This window comes from Myotis lucifugus, unplaced genomic scaffold, assembly GCF_000147115.1.
Source record: "Myotis lucifugus unplaced genomic scaffold, Myoluc2.0 scaffold_32, whole genome shotgun sequence".
NCBI classification, from domain to species: domain Eukaryota; kingdom Metazoa; phylum Chordata; class Mammalia; order Chiroptera; family Vespertilionidae; genus Myotis; species Myotis lucifugus.
In genome coordinates, this window is record NW_005871080.1 from 9,427,388 (window position 1) to 9,450,095 (window position 22,708).

Genomic DNA, 22,708 nt, shown 5'->3' on the forward strand with positions numbered 1-22,708 from the left:
ATCCCGGATTGGAGAGGGTGCAGGCTGGGCTGAGGGGACCACCCCCACCCTGTGCATGAATTTTGTGCACCAGGCCTCTAGTCCTATATAATAAAAGGGTAATGTGCAAATTGACCTTAATAGCAGAACAACTGGGAATGACTGGTCACTATGACACACACTGACCACCAGGGGGCAGATGCTCAATGCAGGAGATGCCCCCTGGTGGTCAGTGCGCTCCCACAGGGGGAGCTCTGCTCAGCCACAAGCCAGGCTGATGGCTGCCAGCACAGCGGTGGTGGTGGAAGCCTCTCCTGCCTCCTCAGCAGCGCTAAGGATGTCCGACTGCAGCTTAGGCCTGCTTCCCGCTGGCAAGTGGACATCCCCCAAGGGCTCCCGGGCTGCCAGAGGGATGTCTGACTGCCAGCTTTGGCCCGATCCCCTGGGGAGTGGGCCTAAGCCAGCAGGTGGACATCCCCTGAGGGGTCCCAGACTATGAGAGGGCCCAGGTCAGGCTGAGGGCACCAGGCCTCTGGTTTGTGCATAAAGACCTAGTGCAGTGATGGCGAACCTATGACACGTGTGTCAAAGATGACACGCGAACTCATTTTTTTGGTTGATTTTTCTTTGTTAAATGGCATTTAAATATATAAAATAAATATCAAAAATATAAGTCTTTGTTTTACTATGGTTGCAAATATCAAAAAATTTCTATATGTGACATGGCACCAGAGTTAAGTTAGGGTTTTTCAAAATGCTGACACGCCAAGCTCAAAAGGTTCGCCATCACTGACCTAGTGCATCACTGATTGCTCCACTTCACAGTAACACATTGGGGAGATTTCCACTGGTTACTAAGTATCCTGACTTATTTGATAGCTTGTTAAGCATGTCCTGGATGAAATGGAGCACTTACCTGTGATTTAGGTTGTAGTCTGAAAAATGAAGCTCTCCCACAACACTGTAACTTCTCTTAATAACTCCTTTCTTAGTAAACAATGTGACAAGTAGCTGATCTAAATTTTCACAGTTTATTCTGGGAGCAACATGGAGCCACTTGACCCTAAGTTTGCACCTGCTAGGTTCTGTGGACAACCTAAGAAAGCAAGATATGGACATAAATATTAAGTCAAAAGGCAGTGTATCAGAGTTTTCCAGAGATGTGGACCAGAAGGATACATATATCATAGGTAGGTAGGTAGGTAGGTAGATAATAAATAGATAGATAATGATAGATAGATAGATAGATAGATAGATAGATAGATAGATAGATAGATAGATAGATAATAGGTAGATGATGATAGATAGATAGATAGATAGATAGATAGATAGATAACTAGATAGATAATACTTATCTAAAGAACTGTATTTCAGAATTATCTCTTGCAGCTGTGGGGTGGACAAGTCCCACATCCACAGGGCAGGCCCTGGAAACTCTCCAGTTTGATGCTGTAGTCTTGAGGCAAAATTTCTTCTTCTCCGGGGAAACCTCAATTTTGCTTTTAAAACATTTCAACTGAGTGGATGAGGCCCACCCACAACATTAAGATTAATCTCCTTAGATATCTGGAGAAAAGCACCAAAGGTGTGACTGGACAACTTTCGCTAAAGACACCCAGGTGTATGACACATGGATCCCAGCAACCATCTCAGCATGAGCCAGGAAGGGAGATGCTGTATCTGGAAGGTGTGTGGAGGTCACTCTTGGTGGTGGCTTGGACCCTGGTGAATTACACAGGATATTGACAAGATTTTAAGAATTTTATACCAAAAATTTTATACCAGCCTGGACTGGAAAGTGCAGAGGGACAAAATAAAGAGTGACTCTGAATACGGAGCTGGAGATCGCAAAGACCTGGGCTGACCAGATTCCTTGGGCTCTGAGGGTGGGGCTGCCTCCCCAGCTGGCCCAGAGCACAGGGATTTTGCTTCTTCCCAGAATGATCTGAGATCCCTCTGATTTGGACTTAAGTGACAAATGAGAGAACAGTTGAGTGTCCTCTCAAGATTTAGGGAGGAGAGCTCTATAGGAAACTGACCCTGACGTGAATCTAGATTTTACTCTTAGTAATAGCAAGATTTTTTTCTTATAGAGTATTTGAGCTATTATGCAACTGAATATTACATATGTTCTTTATAAATAATTAAAGATTACATATAAAATATGTGTTATTTATATTACATAGAAGAACATAGGATTAAATATTAAAATATTAACAGTTGTTATCAGCCTTTAATTTCCCTCAGTTTTCTTATTCATTTTCTAGAGTAAACTTTTCACTTTGTAATGAGAAAAAAGTTATTTATAAGGCACATGTGTTATATTATTTATATTGTATTGATTGAGGATTTGTTTTGTTTTGTTTTGGATATCAGGCCCATTAGAGTGTTAGGGTGGAAAGAGCAGTGACTTGATACGAGAGACCTGATTTCTAGATGTATTGCTGCCTCTCAAAACTTGGGCCTTGGACAAGCCCTTAAGCTCTCTAAAGCTATTTCCTGCCCTGCACACCTCAAAGGAGGTGTAAGAATCAACTGAGATTGCTTATGAAGATGCTGTAACTCTCAGTATACATGTCAGGAATGATTATTGCAAAAGTAGTTGTAACACAGTTTTCAGTTTCATATGCACAAGTGCTATGCATTTGTGTTTTTTATTAAATAGGTATTTTATAGTGTGGAAACTGTCCCTGATGTTACAAAACATAGTTATTTTGGGTCATAATAAAGCAGCACATCTATGTAGGATTCTGTAAGAATCCCCATAGACTGAATGTTTACATTTAAGCGAAATATACTATGTATCTAAAAAAGTTTGAAAAATATTTTAAATTAATAAATGTCATGTTTGGTGAAAGAATGTAACCAGGAGGTGCTGACATTTTGGACTAAAAAAAATTCAACTGATTGGAGATGTTAACCACATCTGCAAAATACCTTCTCAGCAACACCTAGATTAGTGTTTGAGTAACTGAGCCAAGTTGACACGTAAAAATAACCATCGCAGGCAGCATATGGTAATTGCCAGATTAATGGTACCTGAAGATTGAACTCTCAGATGGATTTGATGGTAAAAGACACATGTGCAGGTCTCCTAAACCCTGTCTCCTGCCCTGCCTCCATGGTACCACGCCCGCCCATGCTTTCTCATCCTGCGTTGGGACTCTGCCTACACGCAATAGACATTCAGTACCTGTCGTTTCCACTCCTCATCTGACTGCTCTTCCCTCTGTTGCAACTCTCCTTTTTCAATGCCAACTTTTAGATGTCAAGACACAGACTCATGCTGTCTCTCCCGGGCCACTGTATTTCAGAGGTATTTTTGTGTTCTGTCATTTGAAGCTCTTCTCACTCATTGAAAACTTGAATGGGGTTTGTAAGGACACACGGGTGAAAACAGACAGTGCCACTTACCATGTTAAGCTATTTATTCCTTAACAGCGAAAGGACAGCTTCTATCTATTGGATTATCAAAAGAGTAGTCTGCTTGACGTTCAAAACTGGGATTAAATGAGACTTCAATCTGATCCTATTTTACTCGGGAAGCAAGGCCGTATCACAATATTTATGATATTATGATAGTATAGCAGCCCCCTACTACAAGGCATCTTTAACATTTGTGTTTAGCCTGTTAATAATTTATTAAAGAGCCCCTTTTATTCAGCTTGCTAAGGAAAATGAAATCTAAGGTTTCTTTCACACCATTTTCCTTAAATGTTTATATAAATTATGTGCACGTACATGTGTAAGTGTATGCACATGATATTTCTGTGTGTCAGAGTGTGTGTGCATGTGCATGTGTGTGTGTGTGTGTGTGTGTGTGTGTACTATTTTCTGCAGAGGTTGTGTCATTGATTTTCCAGATTACTGTCATCAAGATAAAATAAGAATTGCCATATTTAACCTTAGCAATAAAGCTACTGCCAAGCATTGCAATCTAGCTTTTTGGCTCTCACTGCTAAGACTTCTGTCTTCACATTTATGTTTCCTGTATCAATTTAGGAAATTGTAAAGGGTAGCTATTAAAAGATATCTGGAAGGTAAATGAATTCGCTACTCTCAGCAGAAAGGATGTCCGCTGTTTCGCTTTCTTCTCCTAAGCAATCATTTGTTTTTCAACTTGCAAAATGAATTTTGAAACAATGCCACATTATGCCACAAAATATTAATAGATACAATTAATGCACTGATATATGTTTGAGTCTGTCATCCTTCATTATTCCCTTTGTGCCATTCTTCTTTTAATCTGCCGTGACAGTTCTGTAATGGAGCCCCAGAAATATGAGTCTGGGGCGAGCCATCCCACTAATCATCAACATGGCATTGCGTGTTGTGCAGTAGATACATGTTCCTGTTTTGTCAGTGGGGATGATAGTCTATAAAATTTCTACCCAGAGAAAATGCTTTCCAAGATTTGTTTACAAGCAAAAAATTTAATGGGGTGCTGAGTTCGATCATGACAGGGTTTGTGTTTTGTTCTGTTGTGTTTTTTTGCTGAGTAGGTTGTCATTTTAGTTTTAACTACAGGATACAGGACAGAATTGCTAAAGCAATCCAATTATATAAGCTACATGTGTGCAACACATATTAGGCTTTAGACCACCTTTCATTATTTGTTCTCTAATTCCTCAGCTATAATGGGATCTGCAAGCCACCTCTAGATTGTATAACAGTGATCACTTTGGGGGTCCTTGGCTTAAACGAATACCCCCAGTGAAATAATTAATTGCTAGTTACATAGATTACATCATGAATAACACTATAAACAGATCTATTAAACAAACCATATATCCTTCCAAATGGGCACTTAGCAATAATTGTCACACTGAAAGAACATTAATAAATGCTTCCAGGATATCCTAGAGGGGCAAGCCAGCTGCCTTTAAAAATATTTGTACAGATCTGTATCAATTTATCTCTTGTAGCATATGCCAGTCTTATTATCAGGAAAAGCCAACTCTCCCAGCTTGGTACAAAGCTACAAGTTTGGAGCATTCAGCTTATTTTGCCTGATCTTGGAAACTCGTATTTTTATTTGATGAATAGAGGACTAAATATTTGGTATACTGTAAAATAGTTATGGGGATGGCTTTCGTTGTTAATGGTAGGTGATCTACTCAATCTATGCATTGTTTATTATGGCAAGTGTTTCATGGTAAACCAGTATTGGCTGTAAATTGTTTGTAATCATTATAAACACAGAAAACGGAAAACACCCATTATGGAAAAATGTTAGGTTGTTTTGTTTACCTTTCATTTACAACATTCATCAGTTCTTAAGAAAATCCTAGACATTGGCCAGATTTGTTGTCTTTTAGCATATTTTAACACACCTGTAAACATAAAGACAAATCTACATTATTTCAGAATATAGTTATTTATCCAGAGCATATTTAGTTTACTATCAAGAAGCACCGATATATATTGCATTAATTATATAGAATTATAGAAAAGGGTTCTACCATAATTATGACAAAGGTCTAACTTCCCCAGAACCCAAGGTTAGTTACTATAAATTTTTTGCAGCTCTTAGGAGGTTTGGGGTGACAGACAAAGCCCACTAAGACAAGGCCCACTAAGGTGCCACCTCTGAGCACTACACCTCCAAGTCAGGATTAAGTACCAACTGAATGTTGGAGCCGATTTATGCTTAAGAGAAATGCCATGTACTTTCAGTTACAAGATAAGTAAGTTCTGAGGATCTGCTGTATAGCATGGTGACTATAAGTAATAATACTGAATTGTATAATTGAAATTTGCTAAGAACACTTTCTTAAAGGTTTTTATAAAAATAAGAAAGAACTAAGCAAGGTGAAAGATGTGTTAATGAACTTGATAGTGGGATTCCTTTCACAACATGAATCTATAACAAGTCATCACATGGTATACTGCAAGTACATATAATACAATTTTATTTGTCAATTTATCTCAATAAAGCGGGAAAAAGGGAAAAGAAAAAAAATAGCCTTTCTCTAGAAAAAATATAACTACTGTCTTATAATGTTATCACACTCTCATTAGTAATTATAAACAAATCGATAAACAATTTGGAACAAGAGAAAAGGAATATAAATACCAAGATTGATTTGTTTTCTTGTCATGAATTCATTCATTATCAACTATCGTCCGAATAAAGATATTAATTATTCAGTTCTGTTCAGTCCCTGCACTGTTGCCTCCCTGTTTAGGACTAGTGCTCCCTGCTCTCTTATACTGATATCTGTACATGACAATTATAATCAGTGAGATATTATTTATGATGAGTATTTATTTAATGTTCTTTATTTTCCTGCTCTTCTGCAAACCCCATGAAGATAGGAAGTATATCTGCCCTGTTCAGCAGTGTGCTCCCAGAGCGTCAAGCAGAAATAATGCGCCTGGAAGGCATTCGAGAACTATGTGTTGAATCAGTGACTAAATATGAACACATGGAGCCCAGCTGGCTTGACTCAGTGGTTGAGCATTGACCTATGAACCAGGAGGTCAAGGATTCCCATTCAGGGCACATACTGGGGTTGCGGGCTCCATTTCCAGTGTGGGGCATGCAGGAGGCGGCCAATCAATGATTCTCTCTCATCATTAATGTTTTTATCTCTCTCTCTCCCTTCCTCTCTGAAATAAAAAAATATATATATTTTTTTAAATGAATGCATGCATTTATGACCACAGTTTGGGTCTCCTCACTTCTCTAAGCTACAGAACTCACCTCCTTGCAAGTCCCTGACTCACTCTAGTTCACCCTCTGCCCCACAGCCTCCTTCATGTCTTTGGAAGTGCAGCTCCATCCTTCCCCTTCCATCATGTTACAGTTGAGAAGACTACATGCAGGGAGGGCATGTGGCTCGCACCGGGTGAGGGACCACAAGTGACAGTGCCAGGTTTCCATGCCAGTATTCCGACCCCAGCTCCTTCCAGGACATCAAGTCACTCTGCTTTCCTCCCTTGCTCTTTCCTGCTTCGGTTTTTACCTGTTTTGCCCTGTTTCTTTCCTTCCTTCCTTCACTCTTGGCACAGTTTCCCTGGGTCAATTTGGCCACTGGAGTTTCTTTTCTACTGTAAACAGACTTCCCCCTTTTCTCCCAGTCCGATAATTTGCAAGCTCGATGCAGGCGTGCAGTAGCATTCATATGATTGCAGGTATGGGCTAACGTCAGTGAAACAATAAACTTACTGCAAAACGTACTCATATTCTTGTGGAAATATTTCCAACTGTTTTAGGCTTCCCACTTTCTTAAACGAGGGGTGTTAGAGTCAGGAGAGGCCGTGAGCTTCAAGTGCAAAGTTTCAGGTACTGAGGAAGTTCAAGCCTCTCCTACTCCCCGACCATGGGAGTGAGGGGTCAATAGGTGTTAAAGAAATGTGTCAGTTAGAATCATTAAACAGGGCCTGGGACAGCAAGCTGGGGGTGATGTATCTAACATTGGAGTTGTTCAAATGAGAAAAACACCACCTGTTTGGGCTGGTATAGGATAGAGCTACCTGGGCTGACCATGGTATAGTATCTATTGAATGAAATCAGAACCTCAGAAGTTCAAAGCTTTAAATGCCTTTAAGTCCTCTTCTATGAGCCACTGGCTGTAGAAAAGCTCTCTTCTCTCCCAATACCCATCCTCTCCTCCCTCCTCCCCCACAGTTTGGGACCCACCTCCTTTTGCAGCTACAGGGAAGAAACAAAGCTACCATGATGATGGACGAATAGTGAAGGGTTTTATCATAATTATGGCAAAGGCCTGACTGTCCCAGATCCCAAGAGAAACCAAGTAGCATTCATGGTCCTGCCGCACCCTGTGAGTATAGAGCACTCCTCTGTGAGGCTTTCTTTCATTGACCCCATTCCCCTTGGCAAACAGGGGGATCTGCAAAGGATGCCCCATCTGAAGGTTGATATTGACTCACTGGATGTGTAGAATCGAGAACAAGGGACTGGCTCCAAACTGAGAAAAGGGGCACTTGGATCTACTACAATCAGAAAGCAATGCCAACTCTAAGTATGAACTTATAGAATAAGCTTTTCTTTATTAAGTTACCAATTATCAAAGTGGCCCCAATTTGAAGAAATTAATATTAAGTAATAATAATATCGATGGTGACAGGCACAGTTATTGCATGTAATATTGCCAGAATAACTTATAAGTAATGTATAATTTCCTAAATAACAAATAAAATGAGGTGATTCGAGATCATTCCGTGACGTGGTAAAGAGTTATGCTTGAAGGTTCCTGACTTATTTTAACCAACTCTAAATTAAGTGTCACTGAATTTATGTAAATTAACCTAAGCTTATGATAACAACAATGCACAAGCCTTGTGAGAATTCTGAAAGCAAACTTTAAAAGAAGGATCATCATACATGGCCCATGGACACAGACAATGGGCCAGTGAGGTCCTGGGGCAGGGACAGGGGGTGGAGGCGGGCTGGAGAGGATCAATGCCAGGGGGTGTGGGAGGGAGGTACATGTGTAATGCTTTCAACAATAAAGAATTATTTAAATAAATAAATAAATAAATAAATAAATAAATAAGAAAGAAGGATCATCAGAAGACTGAGATGAACACCCACAGTGATGTCATGGTGCTAGTTTGTTGTTGAGATGAAGTGACAAAAATGACACATCTGTTTTCTTCCTCCCCCAAACCCATAACTCCAGTCTAATCATGAGAAAAACATCAGACCAACTCACACTGAAGGGCATTCTACACCACCCTAACCAGTGCTCCTCAAAGCGTTAAAGTTCATTAAAAACAAGGAGAGACTGAGAAACTATCGCAACTAAGACAAACCTCAGGATTCATGAGGAACAAATGTGGGATCCTCAAGGGGATTCTGGGGCAGATAGAGGACAGTTAAGGAAAAATAAGGAAATCTAAGTAGAGTAGGAACTTTAGTTAGCAATAGTGTATCAAGATTGACTCATCAGTTGCGACAAATGTATTATAATGTAAGATATTAACAGTATAGGAAACTGGGTGTGGGGTTTATGGTAACTCTTTGTACAATATAGCTTTTCTGTAAACTAAAATTTTTCCGAAATAAAATGTTTACTGAAAAATGCCTAGCAGATATGGTTGAAAAGGGATCTTCTGCAATAGTATTTACAGAAGAAGATGCTTTTTAGTTTATAAATTATTTCCATAATTTGTGACAGTTCTCACATCTGCTACTATAAAATTCATCGCAGCTTCTCTGCCTCTTGGGGAAAATGCATTTAATTATCAGTGAAATTCAACTTCAGCTTGTTATGATGAATGATTTGAACCTGTCAGCTCCCCCCCCCACTAAAAACAAAAGAACTGAAATGAAATACAGTCTTATTCATATTCTCCCTTCCTTCCACCTGCTTCATTTAATTGATGAAGGTTTGAGCTTTTATTAATCTTTTTGAGCTCTTCTGTAAGATGCAGAAAAAAACTAATATGATATCATTGTATCTAGGTAATGTGTGTGCTTTGTGAAATTGATACACCCTGCCAAGACATAAATTACTTAAGCTTTGATAAATGTGTTGAAATCAGGGAATGTTCAAACAGATAAAGCACAGCAATTCCTCTTTTTCTTCCTTGTTGAAACTGAATTTTGTGCTTGCATTTAAATGTGGGTTTTTTTGCATTATTATTGTAATATGATGGGACAAAGACAGCAGTGATGCTGATATTAGCATAGAGAGTCTCAGCAGGTACAAAAGTAACCAGTGTGATACAGGCATGTGTTTTATAGAAAACAGCCAACAGCCTTGGACAGGGTGGTTTGCCAACAGCTTCAGAAACACCTACAGTCCCCACCTCCCCCCAAGAGTTGTATCACAGAAATTGTCAAAGAATAAGGGCACTGTGGATGTTCGTCGTGTACATGGTGTACTTTCAGCTCCCTTTGCTGACTAACTTGATAGGTTGGAATCAAAGATCAAAAATCCACAAACACATTTGCTGGCCATGAGCGCTCACCGGCGCCTGCCATCTGGATGTGCCTCATATGCCGGTGAGCCTGGAAACAGGAGGAAACTTGATGGATGCTCCAGGGTCAAGCAGGTGGATTTCTACTCGGTCATTAATGTAGCCTATGACACGGAACACATTTTTTTGATTAACCATAATCAGTGGCCTAAGGCCTGAGAATTCATAACGCCTTCGGAAGACAATTCTTAAATAGGAGACATGGGACTGTCCATTGGACCATGCAAGAGCCATCAGTCATTGAATGCCTCTGCCAGACATTAGGCTCGGTAATTTCTATCTGTTCTTCTGGTTAGTCCTTACCATCAACCAGCAAAGGACAGATAGGTGAAAAACGGAGGTCCACATCAAACACTTAAGCGAGGGGGGATGAGTCAGCAGGCACCAAGTCCTGTGCTCTTTCTCCCATGCTGCTTCCATGCTGGGAGTGTGTGTGTGACTGTGTGGGGCACAAGACTGTGGCTCATCCAACCCCAGTCGTCCCTGATGAGGTCTTTGGAGGTGAAGCATGAGCCTTGTGGTCTTGGGTCATACGACCATAGGAGAGCGTGCCCTGGCAGTGGTGATGCACAAATTTTAAGAAGATATTCCAGGGGGAAAGTCTGAACAAGTTATACAAAAGGGAGAGAAAGTTGGGAGAAGAGCTGCAATTGTCAGCTTTTTAAGACAACTAGAAACATATTTACTCTTTTAATAATACATCATTCATCTGATAGCTTCTTGAGATTTGGATCTAGATATGGAAATCCATATTTGTGAGAAATGTCCATGTACTTTAAAGTAATTAAATAGATGAAGTTATATACAGCTTTTTCTCAACTTGTTCAATGTTGTTGTCAAAGCAAGTGAGAAATCTAATGGTCTAGGAGGGCAAGGAAAAAAATTGAAATAGCCTGGCCAATGTGGCGCAGTGGTTGAGTGTCGTCCCAGGAACCAAGAAGTTGCCGGTTTAATTCTCAGGTCCCGGGCTCGATCCCCAGTGGGGGTGCACGCAGGAGGCTGCCAATCGATGATGTTTCTCTCTCATCAATGTTTCTTTTTCTCTATGCCTTTCCCTTTGTCTCTCTAAAAATATATTTAAAAATTAAAATATATATGCACACATGTTTCATAGGAGCTGTCAGTGAATATTTTCACTGGGACAGAGAACAGTTATAGATCTGTGTTAATAGTTAAATTTTGTTATTTTTTTATAAAGGCCAACCTTAAAATCAAGGGCTTTGGGGGCAGGTTTGAACCTGAAAAGTATTCTGTTAGAATTTATTTTGTAGAAATCAAATTCTGTTTTAAATTCTCATATGGAGAATCCTTTTTGAAGAGTTCAGGAGCTCTTCTAAAAGAAAATAATCACATCTAATTGAGCTATTTGATGAACTTGGAATTTTTTTTTACGCTCATTTATTATGGTGAGTAACATATGTTTGAGTCAAGTTGTTACAGAGTAAATTACCACAAAAAAATCTTCAAAAATGTTTAAAAGCCTCAGTAAATGGCCATGTTTTATTTTATCATCATTGAATAATCTCAGAACCACCACATAATTCCTAGAGATAAGTGAAGGATCTCACAGCCCTAACCGGTTTGGCTCAGTGGATAGAGCATCGGCCTGCGGACTGAAAGGTCCCAGGTTCGATTCCGGTCAAAGCCATGTGCCTTGGTTGTGGGCACATCCCCAGTAGGAGGTGTGCAGGAGGCAGCTGATAGATGTTTCTCATTCATTGATGCTTCTAACTATCTCTCTCCCTTCCTCTCTGTAAAATATCAATAAAATATATTTTTTTAAAAAGAGAAGGATCTCACAATGCCTATCTCTGAAAGAGGTGTATCCTGTATTCCAAAATGTGCCAAGGCCCATTAACTTAAGACTCTTCATGATTGTGAACTTGTCCTTAAATGATGGGTTCCATGTTTATAGGTTTTCAATAATAGGAAAGTAAGGAGAAAATCGGGCAATGTGCTAAGTCAAGAAAAATGATCCAGGCAGGAAAATGTACAATGTAAAAAACATTTTAAGAACAAGGGGGTTGGAGGGGAGTCCCAGCATTTTGCTGCTGGCAGCAAACATTGTCATACTTGGGAGTGAAAAAATATTTAATCAGCAGAATGTGTGCAAAGGTAGGAATTTAGATTTTTTTTTAAGGCAAGCTAAAAGAGGAAAATGTCAAAAAAGATTTACCCTATGAGAGATAGAAAGTGAGGAGAGCATGAGGGAATAGAGTAGAAAGTTGGAATCAAGGAAAAGTTATGGCTCTCAGTAAGTGGGAGGTGTGTCTGTCACCATTGACCAAGCAGGGCAGAGCACATGGAATACTGGAAATAGTGAAAAATAGATAACAGACTGGGCAACAGGAATCATCACAGAGAAGAGAAACTGGACCTTGATCATCGTGGGGTTTCTTATCTGCTTGAGTGTCCTTGGGTCTCGCTGGAGAGAGGCCTGGCACATCTCTTGCACCAGGCTGCATCCGTTCTCGGGAAACTCAAGTCATGCCTGGGGCCAGTACTCCTCCACAGGCTATTCCCCTTTGATTTGAATGGGGTTTGTGCACATCATAATTAAGAGTATTTAAAATCAGAAAGCCGGTTACAGTATCAGAAATGCTCAGCATATTTGAGCCAGATCCCTCCCTCTTTTCCTAATGAATATGCTAGCCATTCAACACCAGCAGAGAGAGAAAAGTATCAACTCAGGAGGTGTAAGCCCCTAAGAGGAGGAAGTATGGATTTAGGTTCTCAAAATAGTAAGAAAGTACATCATATCCATTTGCCCTTCTGTCAAAACTCAGTAAGTTAAGTGAAAAGAACCTTAAAAAATACTAGACTTGAGGAAGCAAAGTCTTCAGGAAATTAATCAAAGAGCCCGAAATATATTATGAACCTTTCCTCCGAAAGCAAAAATAAGAAAGCCTACCCATACATTTAAGCCCTTGGATTCCTACTCTAAAGTGATTTTGGGGATGAGGCATAGGTGAACAGACTTTTCACAAAGCTGTATTAGAATTTGAACTTCTAAACCTTTAAGAACTTATAAAAGATAACATCTTATTAATCTCTACCATACAGTTGAGTACAATATTTATAATTGACGCTATGTCTCTTTTTTTCAAAATTGGATAGAAAGCAATAATTTTTGTAATAATCTGAAGCTAGTTTCATGAGGTGCTTTGCCACGTTTGAAAGACTTGGGGAAACAGTGCATAAACACAGCCTCAGTCCCGTCTCATCCTCTTCATCATGCTGACAGTCTTCCCAAGAGTCATCACCAGCTTGGTTGGTGCCATTAGAGATAAGAGGCTATCTGTGTTTCCACTGGAAACCTCTATTTTCCAGACTTTATAACTCTTTTATAAATATTCACTCCAGGCAACAGTTTCATATATTATGATTCTGTACCTCAAAATCTATACTGAACTTCACTAATGCTTTTTAGAAATCCCGGGGATGCTTACACTACTACAAAAGAACCTAAAGAAAAAGTATGTGCAGTATGATTAGATCCAAAATACTGTGGAGTCTAGAAGCCATGTGTACATATAACTCTTTTTTAGCAATTCTATCTTTCAGAGTATAATTCAGCTGTAATAAAATGTATTGCATTATATACAGATTATTAATTAATTCAAATTATACATCTCTAATTTATGTTTCTATAAAGGCAACTAAATTTGAAATTATATTTTTTCAGCTAAAACTTTTGCACAGTACTCTATTATTAACCATGCTCCTTTTTTGTTACAGAGTTTGAGATGGAATTCTATCAAAAGCCATGAGATTATATGACCTGTCTTTGAATATAATAATATCCTTAATTAATATGTCTAAACATATTTAAGACATCTATATCTTCTATCCAGATGGTGTCTAGCTCCTTGAGAGAAACCTTCAACATTCCAGATTGGTCTTCTACCTGAAAGAAAAGACATCACAAATATAATGGTTTTATTAAAGAAGAGACCAAAATATACTTCTTCCCCCAGTCTGGAAAGACAGGATTGTAAAGATGGGGAAACAGAGTAAAATCACATCAACCCCTTAAAATGAAGCATATTCTTCGTAGATTCACCATTTTAATGTTTGTACTTGAGGATGTACTTGTTTGAATTGAATGCTCGTCCTGTTACACCGCTGTGCCAGCTGTGTGTGCCAAGTGCTATTGAGCAGGAATCGAAGTCATATTGCCAGAATTTCCCGGGTGTTCTGGCTTTTTAGTACGTGTGTGCTCCAAGTCTAACCTCAAATGTACTTCTTCTCTTTTCTTTCCCACAGTTACTTTGTGACAGCAGGACGGCGGTGCACGCCACAGACGGGCTGGACTGGGAGGACAAAGATGGTCCGGGGACCCTGGTGGGCAGCGTGGTTCACTCGAGGGTCCTCAACCCCCTGCGCCTGTTTGTGAAACCGCCCGCGGTCCCGAAGCCCGGGCACCTGGCCTACGCGGACAGCTTGGACAGCTTCTGGGACTGGCTGGCCAACATCACGGAGGCCCAGGAGCCGTTGGCAAGAACTAAACGGAGGCCGATCGTCAAAACGGGAAAATTTAAGAAAATGTTTGGCTGGGGTGACTTCCATTCCAACATTAAAACCGTGAAACTCAACCTGCTGATCACGGGGAAGATTGTTGACCACGGCAACGGGACCTTCAGTGTTTACTTCCGACACAACTCCACGGGCCTGGGCAACGTGTCGGTGAGCCTGGTGCCCCCCTCCAAGGTGGTGGAGTTCGAAGTGTCCCCGCAGTCCTCCCTGGAGACCAAGGAATCCAAAGCTTTCAATTGTCGCATCGAGTACGAGAAAACAGACCGGGCGAAGAAGACGGCCCTGTGCAACTTCGACCCGTCCAAGATCTGCTACCAGGAGCAGACGCAGAGCCACGTGTCCTGGCTGTGCTCCAAGCCCTTCAAGGTCATCTGCATTTACATTGCCTTTTACAGCGTCGATTACAAACTCGTGCAAAAGGTCTGCCCCGACTACAATTACCACAGCGAGACCCCTTACCTGTCCTCTGGCTGAATCCGTCCGCAGTGATGGAAAGGAGGGACGGGTCTATGTTTCATCAGAATGACCAAGAACCACGCCAGCTCTTCCGGGGAAAGGATCCCGTTTATGGCAGTGAACCTTAGTTCCCCAAGAGGTTTACAAATTTAAAAAAAAAAAAAAGGAAAGGAAATGAAGCATCTTTCAACGTAAAGTGTGTTTGTTTCAATCGTAAGTACCTTAATCGGGAGAGTCAAACTGTTTATGAAGCCATCATTTTCACGTAGGATGGTGAAGGCCTCTGAATATTGTTTCCCTAAAAGAAGCATCAGTGGTAGCAACATGTCACGAGAGAGAATCGAATTATGCATGTGATAAACATTGCTCTTGAAATGAGCCTGCCTTGAACTATGTTTTGGACGGTTACCTTAAAAATAGCAGATTCCGTAAAATCACTGAGAAGATTGTATTTGATAGGTGACTTGCACTTCTGACATGGGATTTTTTTTTATTGCTGTCTTCCCCCCGCTCCCCACCCCCCCATCTGTGCGGTTACTGAGATGAGAGATGAAGGGGTGAAATTTGTTTCAACACTCGCGTGTGAAGTTACAGTCCCACAGTGCAACTAAATACATTATTATTGGAGCTGGAGTTGGTGAGTGTGACATAAACAGCCCTGTGTTGGTCACCGCCTTTATAATTCTCATCTGAGTAGTAATATTGGTGTATTGGGAAAGCAAACCTGGAGGTATTGTAAGTCAGTTCAACAATAATGAAGATCATGATGCTTTTAGATTCTTTTGCCAAATTCAATGCTGTGAGAGCTTGTAAAAAATGTCATAAATCTGCATTCACCCCATAACCTATAAACTCTTCCTACTCATTGGGTAGTATGATTTTTCTGTACGTGTGTAGAACAACTCTGAAATGGGGAGAAAGTGCATGTTTCTCAGGCTGCAGAAGGAGGAAACTTGCAAGTGGAAGGAGATTACAGGATTATGGGTTCATTACTTCCAGCCTCCCAGGTTAAGTTCTCCTTGCATTGTTAATTATTTGAATGGAAGATTCCATGTGAAAATAAAGAGTCTATTTAAACATTACCAATTATTATTAAGTACTAATAACCAAGATACCTGACTCATCAGGCTTTTGAAATTATTTAAAAATTAATGTTTCTACACAGTCGGTGTACTTGCTGTCGTCTCTGCGGGGTGGACTGTCAGCCTGGATGGTAGAACAGAATTAGCACAGAATGAAGGGCTGGGTGACCAGTGAAAAGGTTTTTAGAACTCATAAGACTCATAGAATGGTTACCTTTTTTTACATGTTAATTTTTAGATGTTTATTCATCCCCCCCTTCTTATCTGTAAAATATCAGTTAAAATAAAGCATTAAATTGAGGACTGAAGGAAAACCAGTCCCAACCAACAAAACTGCTCCCAGCACCTTGTTGAAAAAGTCAACAGCTCTGCTGTCTATTTTGCATCTCCATCCCTTTCCTTTCCTTGCTCTCTGCACCGTGTTTCATTTTTGTCTTTTTGTAAAAATTGTACTAGGCTTAGTGTGTGGTAGTGCAGACTTGAAAATTTTGCTCTGAGTTCATCAGGTGTTTTTGTAATTTTGTGGTTGGTGTGAAATATTTTGAGACATCTTTTATTTTCGTCTAGAAACAAGATTAAAATACTATTTATTGTAAAATATGTGGGAACCATAGATGTATATATATACTTAGAATTTTCTGTGTACAGAGAAAGTATGTGTACACATTTCTATGTAAATAAAAATAATTTGCTAAATCTGTCACATGACTTCAGGGTATTTTTTAAAGAATATTCTTGTTTCTTTTCCTCACAAGTATTTATTGTGTGTGCACATACATCTGTATGTTTGCATGTGTGCAAGTGTGTGTGTGTGTGTGTGTGTGTGTGTGCACGCGTAATATCAACTGAGCATTAAGATTCTCCATGTGTACTTATTGAACAGAGCAGCTCAACTATGGAGATTATAAAGCAGAGTAAAAGGATTATTGCTTTAAAGCTTGGCACATAGCCTGGCATCCAGTAAGAACTCCTTAAGTGTGAGTTGCCATTATAATCATATTATTATTATAACATGAAATGAGATTTAAAGCTATCTGATGTTCAAAAGTTGAGTGACATAAACGTTACATCCATAAAAAGAAAAAAAACACTAAATCAGTATAGATTTCAGCAGGATTTTAAAAAAAAGAAAGTTCCCCTAGGCATATTTTTAAATTGGAGTAGAACATATGCCACATGTATTTTTAAGTCATAACTTTATTTCAAAGCCTACATAATTGTCAGTAATGGCGCTTGGCACAATGTAAATCAGATTCCATTTCAACATGCAAATGCACACATTTCTACAAAACCATTTTTGCCTTTGCGCACTGCAGTGGAAGGAACGGATATTCAAGGATATTAATGTAAGACAAATTTTACACCCAATCAGAAAGTGTTTAAATTAAAAGGAACAGACCCTTTAAAAATAAAAGTTAAACTAATAGATTATACACGTGAAATGAATATAATGTCACACATCAATATACCTCAATAAAAAATTTTCAAAACTTAGAAAAACAACAGGAGCAGAAATTTAATCCTCAGGGTGACGCCAGGCAAGATATGCTCAGGGCCTCTCCAGACCTGCTTTACTAGAGAGCAAACTAGTTTGAAGACCTTTCACCCCTCAGCAGAAACAGTCTCTCTACTCATCACCACACAGAAGGAGAAAAGAGGCCATGTTTCCATGACTGAGTCCAATGTGGTCACACCAGCCACACACACTGTCAAACCTGTAGAAGGTAAGTGAGAGAACGATCCTGTGGACAGCAGGCCGGCTGCAGTCAGTAAAGAAGAAGCACTTCCTTACTTCGTGGTACTTGGCACTTCAACACATTCTCATGATCTAAAGTAACAGCAGCAACGAGTGTGGTTCTCTGTTAGGGCCACTCCTAAGAGCACTTGATATATATGGCATTCAAGTCCCTCATCTTTATTGTAAAACACTTTTCTTCTTTACTTTATATGACCCAGACGTTGCATGCTACATTTAGGCACGCTTGCTACATTTTAAACATTTCACATTGAACTAAATCTGTCTGCATTAAAGATGAGGTTCTGCTGGGTTGGACCTGCCATTATGGCTTTGCAAAGTGTGGTCGGCAGATCAGCAGTATGAGCTGTAAGCTTGTTACAAACGTAGACTCTCAGGTCCCAGCCCAGACACTGAATTGGAGTGTTCATTTTACCTCCAATTTTAATTGGAGTTTTCATTTTAACTCCAAAATCCTCGTGAGACTTGCATAAACATTAAAAACCAATAACTTCCCTAGAAAGTCTGAGTTAGTATAAGTGCTATAGGAATTAAGAATCTTCATAGTAAATAAGCACCCTAGAGTATGTGATTCAAATGAACTTCTGACAATACTTTGTTTTAAAAAAGTTAAAGGAATGGACACTTTTAAAAACAAAAATTAACCCTGGCTGGTATGCTAAATGGTTAGAGCCAAAGGATTGTGGGTTCCATTCCCAGTCAAGGGCAAGTACCTGGGATGCAGGTTAGATCTCTGGCCCTCCTGGTCAAGGTAGGTTCGGGAGGCAACCAATTGATGTATCTCTCTCACATCAATGTTTCTCTCTCCCTCTTTCTCCCCTTCCTTCATCCCTGCCACTGTCTCTAAAAATCAATGGAGTAAAATATCCTCAGGTGAGGATTAAAAAAATGTTTTGAAAAATTAAAAGTAGAAACAAAAAATTAAACTAAAAAATTGTTAAACAAATGGAAAAAGTGATCACACGTGGAAGAGTAAGATTGCAGAGAGTGTGGCCTGCACTGTCTCTTAGTTCAACCCTCTCCTTTGTCAGGCAAGTGAAACTGAGGCCCCATCAGAGTCAAGGACACGCCCAGCAGTAAGTGACAAACCCAACTGAAATGCAGGTGCCTCGACTCCTAGTCCCAGGTTGTACGTTACACAAGAAAGCTAAGTTAAGGCAGATATTCAAGACAAAACAAAAGTAATTGCAGTGAGCTTATATCAAAACATAATCCAGAGGCCAAAACTAAACATGAAAATGGCTCGAGATGCTCTCTCTCTAAAACCTTCAGAATCATAACTTCTTTAAAAACACAAAATTTTTAAAATCTAAAACTAAGGAAAAATAAAGTGAGGATAGAGCCATTATATTGAAAGATAAGAATCCTGAGTATTATAGGTATATCTCACTAAGAATTTCCAGTAGCTACATTGAATACTACATTTGACAGAATTTTTAAGTGATTATAACACCTGATAATGTATTTTCAAAGAAATAGGTAAATTGTGTGGAATGTCTTAATTCCCTAAAGGTCTGATTCTACCACATAAAGAATTTTAAATTAATCAGTCTATAAAATAGAGATGGAGTTATGCACTTTTACTTGCAGTAAAACTATAGTTAACCCCAAGATAATTAATCAGAACTTCCAAAGAATGGAAATGTAATATTTTCAATTGTAGGAGACAAATCACAGGGAAACAAGCTCATGTTAGAGTCTGGTTTCTTCATAAAAATTCTGTAGATGACATTCGAGGGTAATTTCATATTCACCTCTATCTCCCATGCCATGCTGTGAAGTCTGGAACCCTGGGAACATATCCCATCCTTCATTTTCAATTTCCTCTTTTTTTTTTTATCCAACTCAGCTCCCCACAAGTAGTACGAAATCTATTATCCAAAAAAACTGCATTAACTTCTTCGTGTCCTCCATAGCACCTGGCAAAGTATATGCTATGTTCAGCATCTGTCACTTGATATTTAAAAAATTTCCAGTGCAATGTAGTGACTATTCAAGACCCCAATCTACCCATGTAATGTAAACGCTATCTTGCACCATTTTCAACGTAAATGTATTGCTCCGGCTGAACACAATGCCCATTGAATGCTAGCTCCCAGAAGCACAGAAACTTGAAAGCTGGAAACAATTTTAGAAAACATCTAGAATAAGTTTTGTTTATCACATAAAAGAGACCTGATGAGATTTAACAGCCGGGTGATTCTTATTGTTCTTTCTGCCTGGGTAAAGCCCTTCTTTCTCCTCTTCTTCCAATCACTGATGTTCCATATTTGTGATAGAGACTGTCAGCTGTCCATCAGAACGGACCCTCCTCCTTCTCCCATTGCAATAGAAAGGTCAATGACATGGCCGGCTAACTAGATCGCATGCCCCTGTCTCATGCAGTCTTGTTGCTGAGCTGTGGTAAATGGAATCTGAGAGGAGACGCTCTGTATGCCTCCTGGATGCATATTTACAGACCCATATGAAAGTGCCCTCATGCTTCCCTCCGCTCTTCCCCTGTGGCTGTCTCAGAGAGATGCCCCGAGGGACCTGAGATGCTGCACAGTGAAGGAGGCAACAAAAATGCCCACCTGAGTGTCTTTCCGACCATGGAAGAGAGCCGTGCTGCTAACCCAAAGCCTGCTCTGGACTGCTACGTGAGAAATAAACAAACACTGGATTACTAAGATGGGTTTATTATACTGCACCTCAGTGTGACCTCCCTAACACAAATGTTGCATAAAGTCTTCCCTATCGATGTTCTAGTCCACTCTCACCTTCATCTATTTGAATTGTTCCTTTCAGTCAATGCTAAGCATTGCAGTAATCATTTTTATACTTCTCCATGTGTTCTAACATCCCCCCCCAAAAAAAGTTCACCAAAGCTTGAGATCACATATTATACTTTTTTGAATGCCCCACAATACCCAGACAAAGCTATTGCCTTTTAAGCAACATATACACGATGGTAAGTTGCATTAAAAAGTATCACAGAGAGTAACTTACTTAAAAAAATACGTTTTGCAAATGACCCATGTAAAATAGAAGTGGAGAATTCTTAAAAGGTAATAAAACAGCAATTTCAGAATTGTGCTAATTCTACTTAACCTGCGAAGACAGGGAAGAAGCATATGTTTCTTTTCTATCTTTATTTTTGTTAGTAACACACTTAAATGGAATCATTATTCCAAAGGTACCAACAAGGAAGACCGCCCTCCTACCGCTTTTCTATAGCCACTTTGATTCCCTCTCCAGAGGAAAAACAGGGCAACTTTCTTATGTATCCTACATAGATAAATTAATATATTTTGAAGTGTTATAAATGACTAAAAATGTTTTCTTCAGTTTTCCAGGATGCTCCCATTTGTGTATCTGGTTAGTTGAAACATTACCATGCATTAATTAGTTGTTGTTTCCTTTTTAAATTTAATAAATCACTTTCTAATGTCAAAAATTTAAAAATATTGCCCATGTTAGCCCCATCACTAATAAATTAAATATATTTATTCTTATATTATTCTTCTCATCTCTATCCCTATCTATGGATATGTGTATATAGATTCACATATGTATTTTTTCATGTAGTTGAAATTATTACAGTAAGGTAAATATAATAAATATACCATTACATCTTATGCATAAAAAAAATGGACTTGAATTAAAAGGTGCTAAGAACATTTCCTAAGCAAATTACATGAGAAATAGAGTGTGGCTCAGTAGGAACTCACAAATGGAAGACACACAGGATTGTGTGAGTAATGGGACACCCTTCACCTTCTCTCTTTTTGTCATTTACTCTCTGACAAGAATTGTTTCAAGCAGCATAAAACAATTTTGCAGAATTTGGTGAGTCAAAGCAGAAATTACAAATCTTAATGGAGAGGATTAAGCTCAGATTCTGCTCCCAGTAGATTCTGGGAAGTCAACTCACTCTCAGGACCCCTATGGCACCTAGGTAGCAAATGAGACCTATCATTGTCACAATTCCACTCCACTTTCACTGAAAGAACAACTCAAGTCATAATATTGTAGAAGCGAACGTGTCTTTACAGGGAAAGGGAGCTAATGCTTATTGATGTCTGCTAGGGATGTGATACCATCCTAGCAAAAACATAGGTCACCGGATCGTCTGAGATCCTGTGGGAGAAGTCCAGGTCCTCACTTGTTTGACTTCAGGTTTGGCCATGTTAATGCTGTGGCCACACAGGGGTGAATAGACTTGACCTTTGCCCTCTCTAAGCAGAGGCTCTGCATACAATTGTGGAATTCCGGTTGGGCTTTCTTGAGTTTCTGCCCTCTGTCATGAAAACTTCATATTGTTCCAGCTTGGCATCAGGAGGAGAGGACACTTGGAATGTGAGCCACAGGTGACCCATAGCCCCCATGTATGAGCAGAAAACAAACATCTGTTGCCTTAAGCTACTGAAAATTTGCAGTTGTTTGTTGCCACAATAAAAACTGACAAATACAGTGAGGCAACCACAAATGAGCAACAGCTGGAAGCCATTACCACCTTAGGCTTAAGAAGTAAAGGGAGGAATAGTACACGGAGAACCCCTGAGAGCTGGAGCAGTGAGAAAAGGCTGCCTGGCCTAGGGGGAGCTGTCATTGAGGGAATATAGCTGCTGCCCAAAGAAGAGCAGAGGAAAGAAATTAATGTCCGGATCTCTCTTCTCTCGCCCTCATTCACATCTGATGGCACCTCCCATTGCCAAACCCAATCAGAAGTCAATCAACAAGATGGTCCAAGAAAAGGAGTCCACAGAGCTCAGCCTCACAGAGCACAGAGCAACACAGTGGCAGACACCAGCCACGAGCCAGAATACGGTGAATGGAGAGTATGAAGGGCAGATGTGAAATGACCCCAAAATATAGTTCAGATACATTTATTTTATGTACATGCAACCAAAAGTGAAGATAAATTTGACTCATACAAAGAATTAGTGAGAGAAACATAATGATTTGA

The 22,708-nt window shown here is 39.6% G+C and overlaps 1 protein-coding gene across 1 annotated transcript; it reads left to right on the forward strand.

Moving 5' to 3' along the window:
- Positions 1-10,151: 10,151 nt before the first annotated feature.
- On the forward strand, positions 10,152-14,962 carry NXPH2 (neurexophilin 2). Its single transcript, XM_014454173.2, has 2 exons — positions 10,152-10,199; positions 14,197-14,962. Exons 1-2 carry the CDS (start codon positions 10,152-10,154, stop codon positions 14,938-14,940), a joined length of 792 nt encoding a protein of 263 aa, XP_014309659.1. The 3' UTR covers positions 14,941-14,962.
- Positions 14,963-22,708: the final 7,746 nt, after the last annotated feature.

Excerpts from the sequence above, each read along its gene's own strand:
- NXPH2 (XM_014454173.2), top strand. The coding sequence starts at position 10,152 with ATGCAAGAGCCATCAGTCATTGAATGCCTCTGCCAGACATTAGGCTCG. Across the intron at positions 10,200-14,196 it reads TCTGCCAGACATTAGGCTCG|TTACTTTGTGACAGCAGGAC; the intron begins GTAATTTCTATC and ends TCTTTCCCACAG.